General features: G+C 37.8%; 1 protein-coding gene across 4 annotated transcripts in view; it reads right to left on the bottom strand.

The window, feature by feature from the left end:
* The window catches only part of tox3 (TOX high mobility group box family member 3), a 99,627-nt gene extending 82,760 nt beyond the window's left edge, over positions 1-16,867 (bottom strand). For 2 of the 4 annotated variants that reach the window (XM_073070018.1, XM_073070020.1), the window contains exon 1: positions 16,143-16,867. In XM_073070018.1, the coding sequence (XP_072926119.1) occupies positions 16,143-16,244 (102 nt within the window). In that variant the 5' untranslated portion in view covers positions 16,245-16,867. The remainder of the gene's footprint in view (positions 1-16,142) is intronic. The other 2 variants (XM_073070021.1, XM_073070023.1) reach the window with 1 other exon arrangement.
* Positions 16,868-17,478: the final 611 nt, after the last annotated feature.

Raw genomic sequence — 17,478 nt, 5'->3', positions numbered from 1 at the left:
AGTTACAGAGAACTATGTGTTGGACGAGGATGCTTCGCAGCCTTCAAACTCTAACACCTCATCGAGCACAAGATTAGATGTTCGTGTATTAAGGCCGGCAGCTGTTGAAAAGAGCAGTGCTAAGTTTTATAACACCTTTTATTCTTAACTGTACTAATATGACATCAACATACTGGTTGTTTAATATTAAATGCATTGATTAAACGGATGTCAGAATGGTTGAAGAAGTTTGAGCTCTGAACAGGAAGGAATTGTTGAAGAGAATCAGTCTTCATGAACATGCGGTTTTATAACTTCAGCAGCCTGGCTGTTAGCACTCTTTATCCGCACCGAGTGGCATTTCTGAATCAACTTCCTTCAGACAGATGAAATTCCCGTAAGACATTAAGGTTTTTTGAGACATGCAGCAAATAAAGCTGAATATTAAGATTTACTGTCACCTGTACTGAAGCTTTCCTCTTCAGCTGCCTAGAATTATTAAATGTAATGACATTAACAACTTGCTCCACCAGATTCGTTGTTGGTGCATAGCACTCATCATTGTATAGCACCAGTCCCTGAAAAGCTAGTGTGATGTATGGCTAGTCTTGTCTTAATGTAGCCATCCTGCCAACCAATGATAAAGGCAAGACAAAGGCACCCAATGAGAGTTGACACACTGTTAAGGTATACTGACTCCCATCAGAAAACTAAGCAGAGACTTGAAAGGATTGTTTTTCCACACCACAACAAATACCAAACCATACCCTTCTCATTTAAAAACACTACTGGTTTGTGATGAGAAGCATGCAGAGTCATGCATACACCTTCTCCAGCTCATAGGTTACAGACTCATAGGTTATAATGTCTCCTTTGTCTCTGTCACCACTTTCCCAAAATGTTTATATTTCTTTCCTCCACTCCACAAAGCTGCAGTCCCACCTGATGTGGAAGCCTCTATGGTAACGCCAGGCCATTTGCCTGTAAAAAAAAAGCTTTTGCCATTTATTTTGCAAAATAACTGAATCAGAAAAAAAAAACAAATTGACAGGGTTGATGTTCTATAAGTGAAAAGCATCCAACACCTTGTGCAAACTCTTGCTGAACTAACTAATATGATGCTCTGGTGGGTGATTGAAGCAGTATTGCAAGAACATCTGGACATCAGTTTCAAAAACATCCCCAAGTCAGGCACAATGACCATACTGCTATATTTAAGTGAAGCTCCAAATTTGTTGGCACCCAATATGATGCCAATCAAACGTATATTATCAATAATTTTGCCCAATTCAGACTCCAGTTCTCTCCACAGCAGGTACCATTTCATACCCATACACTGACAAATTCTTCTACTTTTCAACACAAGTATAGTTCACTATTAGTGGGGATTTCAATGGCACCAATTAGGGCAACCAAAATTTTGAAGAGCACACCAGCTGATCCAGATACCAACATAAATCTTCCAATGGATACTACTCTTGAATTAAATAATCCGCATTTTTAATGTTAAGCCTAAATCATTTTTCCAAGAGATGACAGAGGCTTATAATCCTTTATATATGGCCTCAGGTGAGTTCTGAGTATCATTCACCACAGATTCAATGTGACATATAGTCCTCATTTAGATCAAAACCATAAAGTTAAATTTTTGTTCAATTCGTCTTCATAAGTGCAGGTCCTTGTGATTACTCCAAGCACAGCTATCTAAAAGAAGCAATTTAGATTTTGCTGAAAGCCAGGATGAATGTGATGATAGCACTTAAAAGATAAAATGCTGGCTGGTACTTTTATCTGCAATTATTCGATGGTCAATGCACAAAAGTGCCTTTCTAAAGGATCCAGTTCATCACCTTGTGTTACTATAACTGAAATGTACATACAATATTTGGAAGGAAAGAGATTTTTATTTCTGCCAGATAAAGTTTCAAAACTTAAGTAACTTTTCATTGCCAACCCCAGTATTTAAAAAAAAACAGGTACAAGTTCACAGAACAGAATCACTCATTGCCAGGAAGAAGACTGAGCAGATATAAGTGGACTCCAGTTCTATACGACATGGCTGTGTAGAATGGCAACTGATGAAAATCAAACATAATGCTGGTTTTTCTCCAACACAGACATCTACAATAACCATAAAATTCATGATAAATAAACATACAATTCGAAAAGATAACACATTAGATAAAATACCAAATCTTGCAGAGGATCAAATAAATAAGTATGTTTTAAAATGGAATAAGTATTGTAGAAAAAAAAAGTATAAAAACATGAGATGTGAGAAAGTAAAGAAACAGTTTCTAATCATGGCTGTAAATCGTATTATTGGTGTAACAGCTATGTTTGGAGATATTTATCATGTTAAGTGTGAGCAAAACATCACTCTATTTTAAATTGTCAGAGATAACACAAGCGTTAACCTCATTACTAAATAAGTTCTCAAGTCACACGTGGGACCAAGATATGATTCTCACCCAAACTTTGAATGCTTAGCAGGCAAGTGAAGATTTGTTCCCAGAAACACAGAATTATCTCCTCAATGTCATGATCTAAATTAGATTCCCAAAGGTAACCACCCACAACTATAATTTATTGTTTTGAGTTTTCCACTGTGGATATTGAAATGGAATCAGCCATTACTCACAGTACTCAATGTGATTATCTCTAGATGTATCTTGAATGAGCAGACCAATATCAGATTGGAAGCCCGGTTTATAACCTTTGTTTCGTTTCCCATGCAATAATTGCAATTTTCAATTTTATTAATTTGCCATCTCGCACTTATTCTGCAATTGCATCAAGCTCCACATTTATTTGACATTCTGTAACACAAAATTCTTATTTTCTCCTCTTCACACATCATTTGGGTCAGCTGGTGTATTCTGTAACTGTTAATGTACCGGTAGTCTTCCTTGCCTGCAAGTTAAACGCATGCCAGCAGCTCAATCAACCAATTCCCAATATAGTGAATTTTCATCAGGTTGGACAATATTTCATTAGGAAGTACACACTTTTACGCCTGAACTTGAATGAATTATTATTTTTCCTCATGACTCCATAAGCAGTGAAGAGCAGCATTTGGAACTAAGCCTTTTAGTTTTTTTCTTGAATAGATTTAACACAACTTTATAAAGCTTCAGGCACGTCCAATATCATTATTTCTGTCTCCAGAGTGAGCCCAATTCTTAATTTTTATCATACTCTAACCTACAGCCAAGAAAGTTTAAGACTCTAAGACTTAGGCCATCAAAGCTGCTCTGCCGTTTGATCATGGCTATTTCCCTTTCAACTCTATTCTCCTGACTTCTCCCCATAATCTTTGATGCCTTACTAATCAAGAATCTATCACCCTCCGCTTTATGCGAATCCAATGACTTCATTGCCGCAGATGGAATTCCACAGACTCACCACCCTCTGGGAAAAGAAATTCCACATTTTTTTTTCCTAACGGTACATCCTTCTATTCTGAGACTGTACCCTCTGGTTCTACATTTACCCATTATAATAACCAACGCCTCCACGTCCACTCTAACAAGGTCATTGAATATTTAATAGGTTTCAATAAGATTGCCCCTCAATCTTCTAAACTCCAGCAAGTACAGGCCCAGAGCCATCAAATGCTCCTCATAAGGTAACCCTATTATTCCCAGGATCATTCTCATGAACTCCTGTGGACCCTTCTCCAGTGCTGGCACATCTTTTCTTAGATCAGGGCCCAAAATTGCTCACAATATGCCAGTGTGGTGTGGCCAACACCTTATAAAGCCAAACGTTACATCCATGCCCTTTACTTTCCAGTCCTGATGAAGGTCTCAGCTCGAAATGTCGACTCTGTACTTCCTTCCATAAATGCTGCCCGATTTGATGCGTCTGTGTGCATTTATAGTGAAAGCCAGCACATCCTCATTAATGGAAGAGTGACCACTTTGAGGACGGAGTGAGCTGGGAGAGACAGTGCTGATGGTACTCTGAATCAAAGCATCATTCTAACAGAGAATAAGAGAGATTCCAAATAGAAAATAAAACACTAGGGCACAGTACAGACCCTTCAGACCACAATGTTTTCCAACCAAATCTAAGCTCAATCTAACTCTTCCCTCCTGCATAACCCTCTAATTTTCTTTCATCCATGTGCCCTTTTACATCCCCTCATGTAACTGCCTCCACCATCACCATAGGCAGCATGTTCCATGCACCTATTAGACCATAAGACAGAGGGGCAGAATTAAGTCATTCAACCCATTGAGTCAACTCCGCCATTCCATCATGGCTGATTTATTACCCCTCTCAATCCCATTCTCCTGCCTTCTCCTCAATCTTTGATGCACTGATTAATCAAAAACATGTCAACCTCTTCCTTAAATATATCCAATGACTTGGCCTGCACAGCCAACTGTGGCAATGAATTTCACAGATTCACCACCCTCTGGCTAAAGAAATTTTTATTCATCTACATTTCAAATGGATGTACCTCAGTTTTGAGGCTGTGCCCTCTGGCACTGGATAAGGAGTCCAAAACTGCTCACAATACTATACTCCCAGTGCGGTCCGACCAATGTCTTAAAAAGCCTCAGCATCATATCCTTGCTTTTGTATTCTAGTCCTCTCAAATTGAATGCTAACATTGCATTTGCCTTCCTTACCACCGATTCAACCCAAAAATTAACCTTTAGGGAATCTCGCGCGAAGCCTCCCAAGTTCATCTGCACCTCTCTATTTTTGAATTTTCTCCCCACTTAGAAAACAGTCCACACCTTTATTCCTTCTGCTAAAGTGCACTTCTCTACATTATATTCCATCTGCCATTTATTTGCCCACTCCCCCAATCTGTCCAAGCCCTTCTGCAGATACCCTGCTTCCTCAACATTACCTGCCCCTCCACCTATCATCATATCATCTGCAAACTGGTCCACAAGGCCATCAACTCCATCATGCAAGTCATTGACAAACAACACAAACCCCTGCAGAATACCACTCATCACCAGCAGCCAACCAGAAAAGGCCCCCTTTATTCCCAGACTTTGCCTCCTGCCAGTCAGCCAAATTTCTATCCATGCTCTACTTCTCCTGTCATATCACAGGCTCTTATCATGTTATGCAGCCTCATGTGTAGCACCTTGTCAAAGACCTTCTGAAAATCCTAAGAAACACCATCCACTGACTAACTTTTATCTATCCTGCTTGTTATCTCCTTAAAGAATTCCAACAGATATGTCTGGCAAGATTTCCCCGTTAGAAAACCATGCTGACTTTGGCCTATTTTATCAAGTACCCTGAAATCTGATCCTTAATAATGGACTCCAGAATCTTTCCAACCACTGAAGCCAAGCTAACTGGCCTATAATTTCCTTTCATCTGCCTTCCCTCCTTCCTAAAGAGCAGAGTGACTTTTGGAGTTTTACCAATCCTCGGGAACCTTCATAATCCTCCAGAATTTAGTGATTTTTGTAAGATTGTTACACAATTTCTTCAGCTACCACTTTTATAACCTGGGGTGGGGTCCATCTGGTTCAGGTGATTTATCTACCTTCAGGCCTTTCAGCTTCACAAGCACATTTTCCTTAGTAAGAGCCATGACACTCACTTCTGCCCCGACACTCTCACACTACTGGCATTCTGCTGGTGTCCTCCACAGTGAAGACTGATGCAAAATATTTCAGTTCATCCGCTATTTCTTTGTTCCCCATTAATACTTCTCCTGTCATTATCCAGTGATCCAATATCTACTCTCTTTTCTGTTATTCTTTATATATCTGAAAAATCATGTTATATCCTCTTATATTATTGGCTAGCATACCTTCATATTTCGTCATTTCTCTCCTAAGGCTTTTTTAGTTGCCTTCTAGTGTTTTAAAAGGGTTCCCAATCTTCTACTTTCCATTGTTGCTACGTTATACGCTCTTTTGTTTTTATGTTGTTTTTTACTTCCATTGTCAGCCACAGTTGCTTCATCCTCCCTTTAGAATATTTCTTCATCTTTGTGATGTATCATTCCTGCATCTTTCAAATTTCCCCCATAAATACCAGCCATTGCTATTCTCTCTCATGCCTCTATAATTCCCTTTATTCCACTGCGATACAGATACATCTGACCTTAGCTTCTCCCTCTCAAATTGCAGGATGAATTCTATCATATTATGATTACTGCTTCCTAAGGGTTCCTTTACCTTAAGCTTCCTAATCAAATCTAAAACGCAAGAGAACAACCAAACCAGAAATGTCTTTCCCCTAGTGGGTTCAACGAGCTGCTCTAAAAAAAACAAAAGAACCACCCACCCCCTCTGCCCACCTTCTTGTGCTTTGGATAAAATATGAATCCTTGGATGTTAAGCTCCCTACTGCGATCCACTTTCAGCCACAACTCAGAGAAGCCCACAACGTTCTACATGCCAATCTCTAACCGCACCACAAGATCATCTTACCTTATTCTGTATGCTATGTGCATTCACATATAACATCTAGTCTTGTATTCATCACCCGTTTTGACTTTGCACTTCCGTTACATGTTACTCATACCACTGACTGCAATTTGCCTTATCATCTGCCTATCCTTCCTCACTGCTTCACGATACACTACGTCTAGTTGTACACGAACTACCCCATCCTCAGCCCTATCTCTCTGGTTCCCATCCCCATTCAAAATTAGCTTAAACCCACCCCAACAGCTCTAGTAAACTTGCCTGCAAGGATATTGGTCCACTTCAGGTTAAGGTGTATCTGGTGCCTTTTATACAGGTCATACCTTCCCCAGAGAAGATCCCAATGATGCAGAAATGTGAAATCCTGACCCCTGAACCAATTTCTCAGCCATGCATTCATCCGCTAAATCATCCTATTCTTACCTTCACTGGTGCTTAGTTCAGGGATTACTATCCTAGAGGCTCTCCTTTACAGCGTACTATCTAATTACCTGTATCCTCGCTTCAGGACCTCCTCCTTTTTCCAACCTTCTGGTATTAAAATGTACAATGACATCTGACTGTTCACCATCCCCCTTTAGAATGCCATGGACACTGTCCTAGACATCCCTGACCCTGGCACCTGGGAGGCAGCATACCATCCAAGTTTCTCTTTCACATCCATAGAATTTGCTTTCTACTCCTCCAAACATGGAACCCCCTCGCACTCCTCCTCTCCCCGCTTCCCTCCTGAGCCACAGAGACAGACTTCGTGCCAGAGGTCTGCTCGCTGCTGCTTCCACTGGTTGGTCATCTCCCACAAACCATACACTTATTATTGAGGGGAATGGCCACAGGGTTAATCTGCACTGGCTGCCTATTCCCTCTCCCCCTCCTGACAGTCACCCAGGTACCTGCTTTCTGCAACACAGGTGTGACTACCTCCCTGTAGCTCCCATTTATCATTTCATTTTCCCATTTGAGCCTGAGGTCATCCAGCTGTCACTCCAGTTCCTTAATACGGACTCTAAGGAGCTGAAGCTTGATGCACTTCATGCAGATGCAGTTATTTGGGATACTGGAAGTCTCCCAGAGTTCCCGCACTTCACACCAAGAACATATAACTAGAAATTACTTAGAACCTCTGTCCGTGCTTGCCTAAGCCTGTTAAGCCAAAGCCAAACCACTCCGAACACAGTTAATCAGAAAATAAGTTCATTACTTGCAAATCAGAAATCTCTGGATATTCCACATTTTTGAAAAGAAATTACCCTCACATTTTGGATTTTTTAAAAAATATACAAAATGAACAGTCTATCCATTTTTTGCCCGATTACAAAATGCAATTCTCTAAGTAGTTTGCTCTATTATTAAGCTGTTGTGAAATCATTCATATCATTTCTATTGACTTTTTTTTAAAAAAAGTTGAAGCATGTACACTACAAGCAAACTATTTGCAGTGCTAACAGGACAATAATTTACGTATTTACATCACCTTCTGAGGTTACTTGTAAAGCATTAACCCATTTTAGTTATTTAAATGTTTCTCACTGGCGGAGGAATGTTATACAAATGTTGTACCTTTTTTCATCCACCTCTATTATAAACAACACTACCCAAACAGTTCTCTTATTAAGCATCACTGCATAATTTAAATAAGTAACTTCACAGATAGAAAACTAACAAGTTACATTAAAACATCATGCGAAGTTCAACAAGGTGTAGAATGCATTTAAAATAATACTTATATTATTCTGAAAATGTGCCTCAGGATAATCTGCTTGGAAATGCCATTTAAGACTTCAACTGCTTTGCATTGTGGAGCAAAATTTTATGGAATAGTTTCAAATGTATCCTCTCAAACAGCACTGGTTGAATGATAGAAGTTGTTGCTGCTTTTGGAACAAGTTGATCAAGCAATACGAGAATTTCCTTTTAGCTACATCTGCTTACAAGCTTCCAATTATGCAACAACAGTTATTCCGTCATTGCTTATGAACATTCAGTATTGAGAGAAAAAATAGTAATTCCCACTGTCTCAGGTTTTTTTTTTGCATTCCAGCAATGCAGAAGATTGGATCCAGTTTAATGAGAGCTACAATGGAAATGGAACTTAAATCCCACAAAGAGCAAGTGCATGGAAAGCAGATTTCTTAACCATTCCAAACACCAAATAAATAGTTAAACAAATCTACTTAATTACAGCAAATTGAAACATGTCTGCTGACCCATTCTTTTCTTTGAAAAAACCTGCATCATTAAATATAATGAAACATTTAAAATTATAATACAGTAACTATAAGCAAAAAAAAACTTTGCTACATTTGGTCAGACAGCCAACAAACAAGGTGGTAACTGAATATGCAGGCAGTTGAGGCTCAATCCTTTGTCAACAGTAACCTGAGAAGATAACAGATGCAATGATTTGTAAAAGATAATGGCTACCTCAATAGCTGGATACCGAGACATGGCACACTGAAAAGAGGACTGGGAATACAAACTAGGGCACTGTTACAAAACACTGCCTTTATGAAACATGATACCCAGGCCTGGCAGTACTGTAAATACAAATCATTTACTGTACCATATGTCCAGGGCTTTAAAAGTCAATGCCAGTTACCTAGGAGGATTTGAACCACTTTCAATCACAAAGAAACAAGCTGTGTTCCGCTCTGCACTTTGGAAAGCAAAGCATTTATGCTCACTGTCACTATATACAACAGCAGTGTTTTTTCAGTTAACTGACAACACAATACAGCAGCCAAAACCAATTCAATTGGACTTTAGAACTGTGCTCTTTACTATGTTTTATAATGAATAATGTACAACAGCAGTAGAATGGAACCTTAACCTTCTGACAAGGCAAAAAGTCATCACAGAAGAATGTTTTAATACATTATTTTCCCATAAACTTTTACAACATAGAATATATAACCCATTCAATTCTTTGGATAGAACAGCAGTAATTTTCCGGTCCAATGTTCCATTTATATTGTGTTCCCCAAAGTGCCTGCATTCAGTTTGAATCAATACGATAAGAGTTGTCTACTAAATCTAAGATTGTATACTGGCAGATGCCCAGATGCAGTTTAAGTATCAGGGATTATTACATTAATAACCAACACTAAAAGCAAAAGCTACGAAATTTGCACCTGCCATTTGTAGCAGCCATATTTGATATATATTAATTCTTCCAAAACAATCCCCAAGATCAACAACCTGAAACCTTAGTGGTAATTTTGACCTAATTCACCCAGTGGGAAATTGACAAAACCCACACTACATGCCATTTTGACACCAGGCTCAAATTACCCTCCACTGAAGTCAATGAAGGGTAAAATTGGGTGGGCTGCCAAACTATTGTTCAACCTGGTCCTGTTAGTTTCTTTCAATACAGATTAGGTAAAAATGACTTCTGCTTGCTCTGAATTACAAGTGAACAACCATGTATTATTTCATTTGTGTAGTCATTTTACACAATTCAACAGTAATTTCTCACACCTTCAGATATGCAGCTGCTGTACATATGGCACTTAGCAGTGACCAAAACAATCTGTATTTGCAACGCCAGGAGTTCGCCATCTTTTAACACCATCTTAAACCCTACTTAGAGAACTTGCCATTTGTCTGTACTGACCCTCAGAGACTGCTCACACGTGGGGAATTGGCATTGGTCTAGTTCGTAGGAAAAAGATTTACCAAAGATCAGATGGGGACTAGTATTAAGCCAACTAACCAAGATGATGGCATCTTGAAAGGTCTGGAGATGGATTAAGAAGAATCTATACTCTTTAGCAACACATTCAAAAACCCAAGGTACAGATTTAAGTGTGGAAGCTCCTTTGGGGAGGAGTTGAGTTTTTTTTTTGTTTTATTCAAATAATGGAGGAAGTCAAATGACCTAATTTCACTTTCAATGTACATGGATCAATTCTGACGTGGCATTACTTACAAGAATGTAGTTTGATATCTGGGAAGCGTGATGTATACAAACAGCAATTTTCCACAAGTATGGACACCAGTGGCCTAAGGGTCACTCTCAGAGCTGAGGATTTCTACCATTCTGTGATTTGGCAAGACCCCGCTGCTCCACCAACCTCCACCACCTCCAGTTATTCTCTGAACAGAGATTAAAGTGACAATACCCAAGTCAATACTTCTGTATTGTTTTCAGAGAGATTATCATGCCTTACAATTATTCAGATCCACTTTCAACCATCCTTTCAACAAGATTTTTCACCCTCTACCCTTGTCTCATTGTGGGGTATTCATTTGACCATTAATGACTCTAGTAAAGATGTGTGGCAACATCCTAGTTCCTACCTCAAAAGAGAAAGAACATGCTTCTAGTGTGAGGGTTATTTATTAGTAGTATAATGCTTGTAGTCATATCCCGTTGAAAACAAATTAGTTTTTATATAGCCATACTTAGCTGCTGAAAGCACTCATGATAAAAATTAAGCAAGTGTGCAATTATTGATCAAAATGCTAAGACAGCTGGCAACACCAAATGAACTTTAGAATAAAGCAAATCCTAGTAATTGTCAAATACAGAAATTGGTTTGGCCACTAATACCCAAATTATGCACAGTATAATAAACATTATCATTGACAGCCAGCATTGAGGCAGATTACACTGAGGTCAGGTACTTTTATTACTACTGTTCCATACAAGCTTGTAATTAAAATCATTTCAGTAGTCACAGTGGAGAAACTGATGCAGAAAAATACCATTTTAAACCACTTATGCATATGTGGCTTCAAATACAGTACCATGCTGTGACAAATCATTCTCTTGCAAACTGTTTTGTTACCAGGGTTACCAAAAGGTATGCCAAGGACCAGGACAAAGAAATTGAACAGTTATTGGCCCTTCCCCCTCCAAATTTAGGAAACATGCACATTATGAAGAAACTTTCCAAAAGCAGGTTCCCTTCTACTTTCTGGAAGTGAGTTCTTTCTCCTCCGTCTAATAGCTATTTCAAAATTACATATTACAAACTTTGGGATCTTGTCATTACAAGTAGCAAGACAATAATACCTCAACTTCTCTGCTCTCACAGCCATCAACGGCTTAGCAACACACAGTGCAAGTGACTTTGCAGCAAAGGTACTGAAAAACTCTTGTGTTTCAGTAAGGAATAGAGGCTTTCCATCCATAAGTAGTAAATAATTTCTCTTGTTCCCTGCTGTGATCTTACATATACAACACATAGTTTAAGGCATATACAAGTTGCAAGTCTCTCTAGCACAGAATATATAAGCTAAATTGATTGCTCAATCTATCCATACAATTTTACATCAATTGAATTGAATTGTAACATTATAAAGGAGACACAGGCAGAGAATCTTCAGATCCTTCCAATCTTTATTCCTTATTATATCCAGCCATTCCTGAGATTAAATTGGTTCTTTCCCAGCACAGCAAGGTCACTTAATGCATTTAACACAAGTAAACAAACAAAAGCAGATGGGAGAAACTTTTGGTTATTTAACATCATAACTCAGTAAATTTTCAATTTTATGTATTAATGAAAAATGACAATGATATTTACTGCATTTAACAAAAACACAAGCAAAACCCTTAGTTCAAGAACCGTCACTTCTTGTTTTTTGGTAATTGTTTTTGACATTGCTAATCCTGAGTAAGATTTTCTGAATTAATTTTCAGAAGTTTATTGATACAGCCAGTTTATGGATCATAGCAGTTAAATCAATACACACTAAAAAGATGGTAAGCACATCTATCACTTGTGTTTTACCAGCACTGAACCTCAGACACAGCTGAGTACTTCTCTCCTTGTTTAAATATGCACCACAGAGAGAGGTTGGAGAATGATGCTGATTACCACATGCTGGTTAAGTAGCAAACTGTGAAAATAAAACATATTAACGTAGTCTATGATTGCACACACCCAGGCAAGATGGCATTATTGTCTGCATATAAAATCAGTTATACTATATTAATGTAAAGTGGCTTTTCATTACAATTGTCCTTATTTACTACATTTTACCCTCAATAGCTTTGTAACATTTGTACAATAAATCAGAACTTCTAAAGCACTTTACAAATATAAGCATATTCCTTGCAAACAACAAAATGCAATCTTCTACTGCTGCCGTGTATATATTTTCTGTCAATTTCCTCAGCCCTTGTATTAACCCCAGTTCAATTGCTCTAGTGTCATATTTAATGCATGCATTATTTAAATATTCCCTTCCTGCAAGTACATTTCAAAGTTATTTAAAAACTAATCTCTCCCAAAACTAAATTTATTGAGCAAGATTTTCATTTACTGAGCCTTGGAACGTTAAAAAATTGATAACCATTTTTTGATAAATTATTTATCAAAAAAAACCAGAACATGGTTTGCTCCTGAAAGGGAAAATAAGCAAAATTTTATGAATGAAGGATAAACAGTAATGTTAAACTGTGATCACTCTGTCACTGTTTATGATGTAGTGTTCTCTCTGATGTCAAATTAAGCTACACTGATTAAATCAGAGTTGTAATACCTGGTGAATACCAAACTTCTTTTCCAGAAGGAAGCCAATTCTGAGTTGGATCATTAACTCAGAGCTACAAAATAAATTCTGTATTTGTTCAGTAGCTTTTTATGAAATAATAAAACAAGAGTTGCCTCAAATGCTAATATGCAAATATGCACCATCTTATTTATATACTACTTTGTATACCTTCAACAAACAATAGGTTCTCAATTTATCCTTTATCATTTACTCCCTTGCAATGACTTCATTCACTAATTACAATTTCAGAGAAAACAGTAGTCCAAAAATTATTCCTTTCACTTGCTGTTTTTTGAAGGCCCAATGAGTTGAGAAGCAGAACAAACTAATGAAGAGTTAGAATTTTATTATCCACCAAGAACATTAACCATACACTTTTATTCAATTTTCATTGCATCCAACTTTGACAAGTGCACTAATAATGGGCAATTGTACCATTTGGTTCTAACTCCATCCATAGTTTCATCTCCACTAACACAGGGTTAGTCTAAACATTCTAATCTAACTCCCACCAACTGTTCAGACATCCCATTACATCATGGCTGCTCTGCATATCAACAATATCTACTACCTTTGCAGAGAACCACCTGGGAACAAATAGCCTGACTAAAGTCTTTGGTAGATACTTTATAAAACCATCTTGAAGACATGCCCATAAGGCTATGTTGAAACGGACCCAGAAAATATCAAGAAACAAAATCTTGTTTCTTTGTCTTAAGAATAAAAGCATTTAACTGCTGGGAAATATTATATTTGCATCAAACATACTCCAGCTCCTCCTCTTTCTCATAAATATGCAGAGCAACATTTGGGATTATCTTAAATCTGGATCATTTCAATTCATCTAATAATCAAAAAAAACTTTGAACTTTAGACCAAAAATATCTAACTACAGTATAGCACAAATGTATATTGTAACTTTGTTGACTATCTTTTGGACAAGCTCATATTGCTGAGGTAGGTTCCTCCTACTCCAATTATGGTACAAACTCTAAAATTCTGTAGTTGGAAGATTTTTATTTAATGTACCATTTTGACTTTACTGCACGCAGGATATTTTGAATATATTACTGATGGTAAACAACGGTGACTGGACAGCTATACACATACAACAAAAACATTGGTTAGCCAGTCAATCTAAACTAATTACCTTCGTGCCATTAGATTGTACTTCAGGCACTTACAGTATGGGGGGGGGGGGGTAACGGATTTAAGGTCATTAAATGCATAATGTTTCTGATTTGTACCCAGAACAAGTCTTTACTGTACTTAAGTTATGAATGACAACGCTGCAGTTCTCCAAATTCTAAGTAGGTATTACTCAAAGCAAAGAAGCCCATCAACCTCTACCAAATGTCCAAAAATATATCAGAATTCCATTTCCACTCATTTTCTAGATACAAGTACAATCATTTTTTTACATTTTAGGGGGGGGGGGAAACATTCTAATTGCAACCTCGTGTGAAATAACAGTTTGTTTAAGTGACAAATTTTATACCTTCAGAAACACGATTTATTTTTACAAAAGCACCCGTATATTTACACTGATAATGCTGACGTTTTCAAGTATAATAAGAAAATTAATTTTGATCCATTGTGATGTCAATGATTGCAGGTTAGACTGTCACTGCTTAGATCAGATTCTGACACATTGAAGTTAATGATGATGATAATGATGATGATGATGCTCATGCTCAGAGATGGAGTAATAACAGTGGGTGGAGCCTATGGTTGAGTAATAATCAAAGTATTTTCATTTTCTAACATTCACCATTGCACTGAGTTAATTCTAAACAGTTTAAGACAGTTTCTTTGTTACAAAATTACATTATCCTTTAAACAAACTAAAATAGTATTATTGTTCCAACTTTGCAGGCGATTTTCAATATTCAATAAGCTTCAGGATGGTGCAGTCTTTACTCATATAACTGGTGCAGCACTTCCAAAGTTTCAGCTCTTAAACATCAAATGCTTCAAAGTACAATATTCAGAAAGTTTTATGTACTGTTAGCACCTAATTCAGCTCAAAAAACATTCACAAATTCATGACTGAAATTAAACTGGGAACTGCTTCCAAACATTTAACACCTTTCCAGTGAAACACTGGAGAATGAGCAAGCATTTACTCAGTAGGATCACAACTGTATGCTAAATAACACAATCAATTGGATTTGCTAGATGGTAGCATATCTGGAGCAGGTCATCAAAATATTCACAGGAGCACAGAAAAGGCATTTTAGAATTACCAAACCCTCTATTTAGAATCCAGCATACTCTTTACTAAACAGCAATGATGATACAGCTATCAACAAAGATCAGCAGTGCTAATAATGCTGAAAAGAGGACGTGATGATTACAGGCTTGTATTTACCATGTGAGAGTTCAGAAACAATACTTGGTTCTACAGCACAAAAGGATTACTTTCCTAATACACGGAACAAGAGAATCAGAAGATAATGCTGCCATGAAAATGTTAACACACGAAAATGAAGAGTTGGGGGGGGGGGGGGGAAATAAACTTTCTCACATTAATTAAGCAATAATTAGATGCAATGTCCCATAAGCCTACAGCAACAATTGCCAGAGCAATGTGTTACTCAGAGACAGTAAAAGCATCCAGTAAACAAGTAATAAAGTCAATGCAGTGTAAGGAGAGCACATTACCAACACAATAAAATACTGCAATTCATAAGACATAAATTAATTTCAAATGACCTCCAAAAAGGGGCTGTAAACTTTTACGTGACAAAAATTTTTTTTACACGCTTGAATCTGTAAATTTCTCTGGTATTCAAGTTTATAGCTTCAAACAAATATTCCACTTTTTTTAAAAAAAACGACTTTTGAAGTGTATATCCACAGGCAGAAAACAATATCGAAAATGATGCTTCTGTTAACTGCCTGATTTTCAGGAGTTCAAATATGGCCTTTTCTTCAGAAGATGGTTAACAATAAGTTTCTGGCTTACTGATAGTACTGCCAAACTCATCACTGTTCCTATTGATTTTGGAAATCTAAAATGACAGATAATGATTATGCACTTGGAGTTACTTTCTAATGACTTTAAGTGCACATAATACATTTGAAATCATAAAAGCAAAATGGTAGAATCATAAAATGAATAAAACAGTGACAATGTATATGCAGGATACAATTTAATGCTAAGTTATTCAATCATCTTTCTTCTTACGAACTATCACGTAAAGCATGAAACAATGAAGATAAAAGAAATCTTTTCACCTTGTTGTAGTTGTAGTAGCCCAAGCATTGGGAAAGGTCCAGGTTGGAAGGATCTCCAGGAATAGTGTTGCCAGCAGCAGCTGGATAAAAACGTACATCCATTTTTTAAAAAAATATAACAACCCTCAATAATGAACCACTTTGATTATTGTGGGGGTTTCTGACATCCACTTAAGTGTTAACTCAATTGAGGATAAATAATGCACAGATGTAACCCTGGGGATTGTGTACAAAGTGGTTTAAATCTCTTGTTTAGAAAAGATACATGTATTTCCTGTGTTCCTTGGGTCTGTGTTTAACTGCCCAGTGCTGAGCCTCAGTATTTGTCCATGCATTCAACAGCAGCTGCTGTACACAAAGAAGCCACGCGACCAGCACTGATAAGCTGATGCTCTCCAGCTTCACCACTGCAGACTCTGATCTGGGCTGCTGATAAACACTGGAACAGCAACTGAGTCCCTTATAATAAACGGAGGCGGTTCCAAGCCTTTTTTTTGCTCCTTTCCTGTTAACTCTTAAAACAGTACCTTTAGCCGTCCATATCTACTCACGCACGCACAGCCAGCTGGGCTGGCAAGATTAAAAAGCTGTCCTTGAAGAATTTAAAGCCAGGGGTTGCTAACAGGAGTGCAAGTCTTCCACCCAACGGTCACAGCTTGTAGTCTAAAGCGCTGAAGAGCTCTGAAGCTGCTACTGGCAGCGCTCCCTGAGAATAATGAATAAGTAAAGCCCTTGGAAGGCAGTAAAGAAAGCTTCATAATGAGCCACTCCCAGTACTGCTCACCACTCCCACCAAGAGCAGCTGCCACTCTACACACACACACACACACACACACACAAACCAAAGATTACATTGTATCTCAGCCATAATAAACCAGTTTACTTCTGGGCAGTTTCAGTCTCCTTGTTCAAGTCCCTTTCCCCGGTTCAGACCAACTGGAAATGCATTTCGTAAGTCTTATTTTCTTTTTTTAAAAAAAAGTAATCAAGCGATAGTACACATGAGCAGGGAGGCGCAGAGATGTAAACACAATACGAAACTCATGTTATAAATATCATCCACCGCACCTTTATCAGGGGATCAATGCGAATCGTGCTCGCAATTGTACAGAATAAACAACTCCTGTCGATCTCTAACACTTGACCATTAGGACTTATGTCCGATCACTCTCATATCCCTCTGAGTGACTGTGCAAGCAAACTGAAAACAATCAATTAAAATCAGTTCATTAATAAATTAACCTGCATTGAGTGAGAACCAAATTACAGGCAACCCATCCACGCATACGGCAGGTTCCTATTTTTAAAACTTTATTTAATGATCTCAGTTAATAAG

The sequence above is a fragment of the Hemitrygon akajei genome, chromosome 17 (assembly GCF_048418815.1).
Source record: "Hemitrygon akajei chromosome 17, sHemAka1.3, whole genome shotgun sequence".
NCBI classification, from domain to species: domain Eukaryota; kingdom Metazoa; phylum Chordata; class Chondrichthyes; order Myliobatiformes; family Dasyatidae; genus Hemitrygon; species Hemitrygon akajei.
This window is presented reverse-complemented; position numbering and strand designations above follow the sequence as displayed.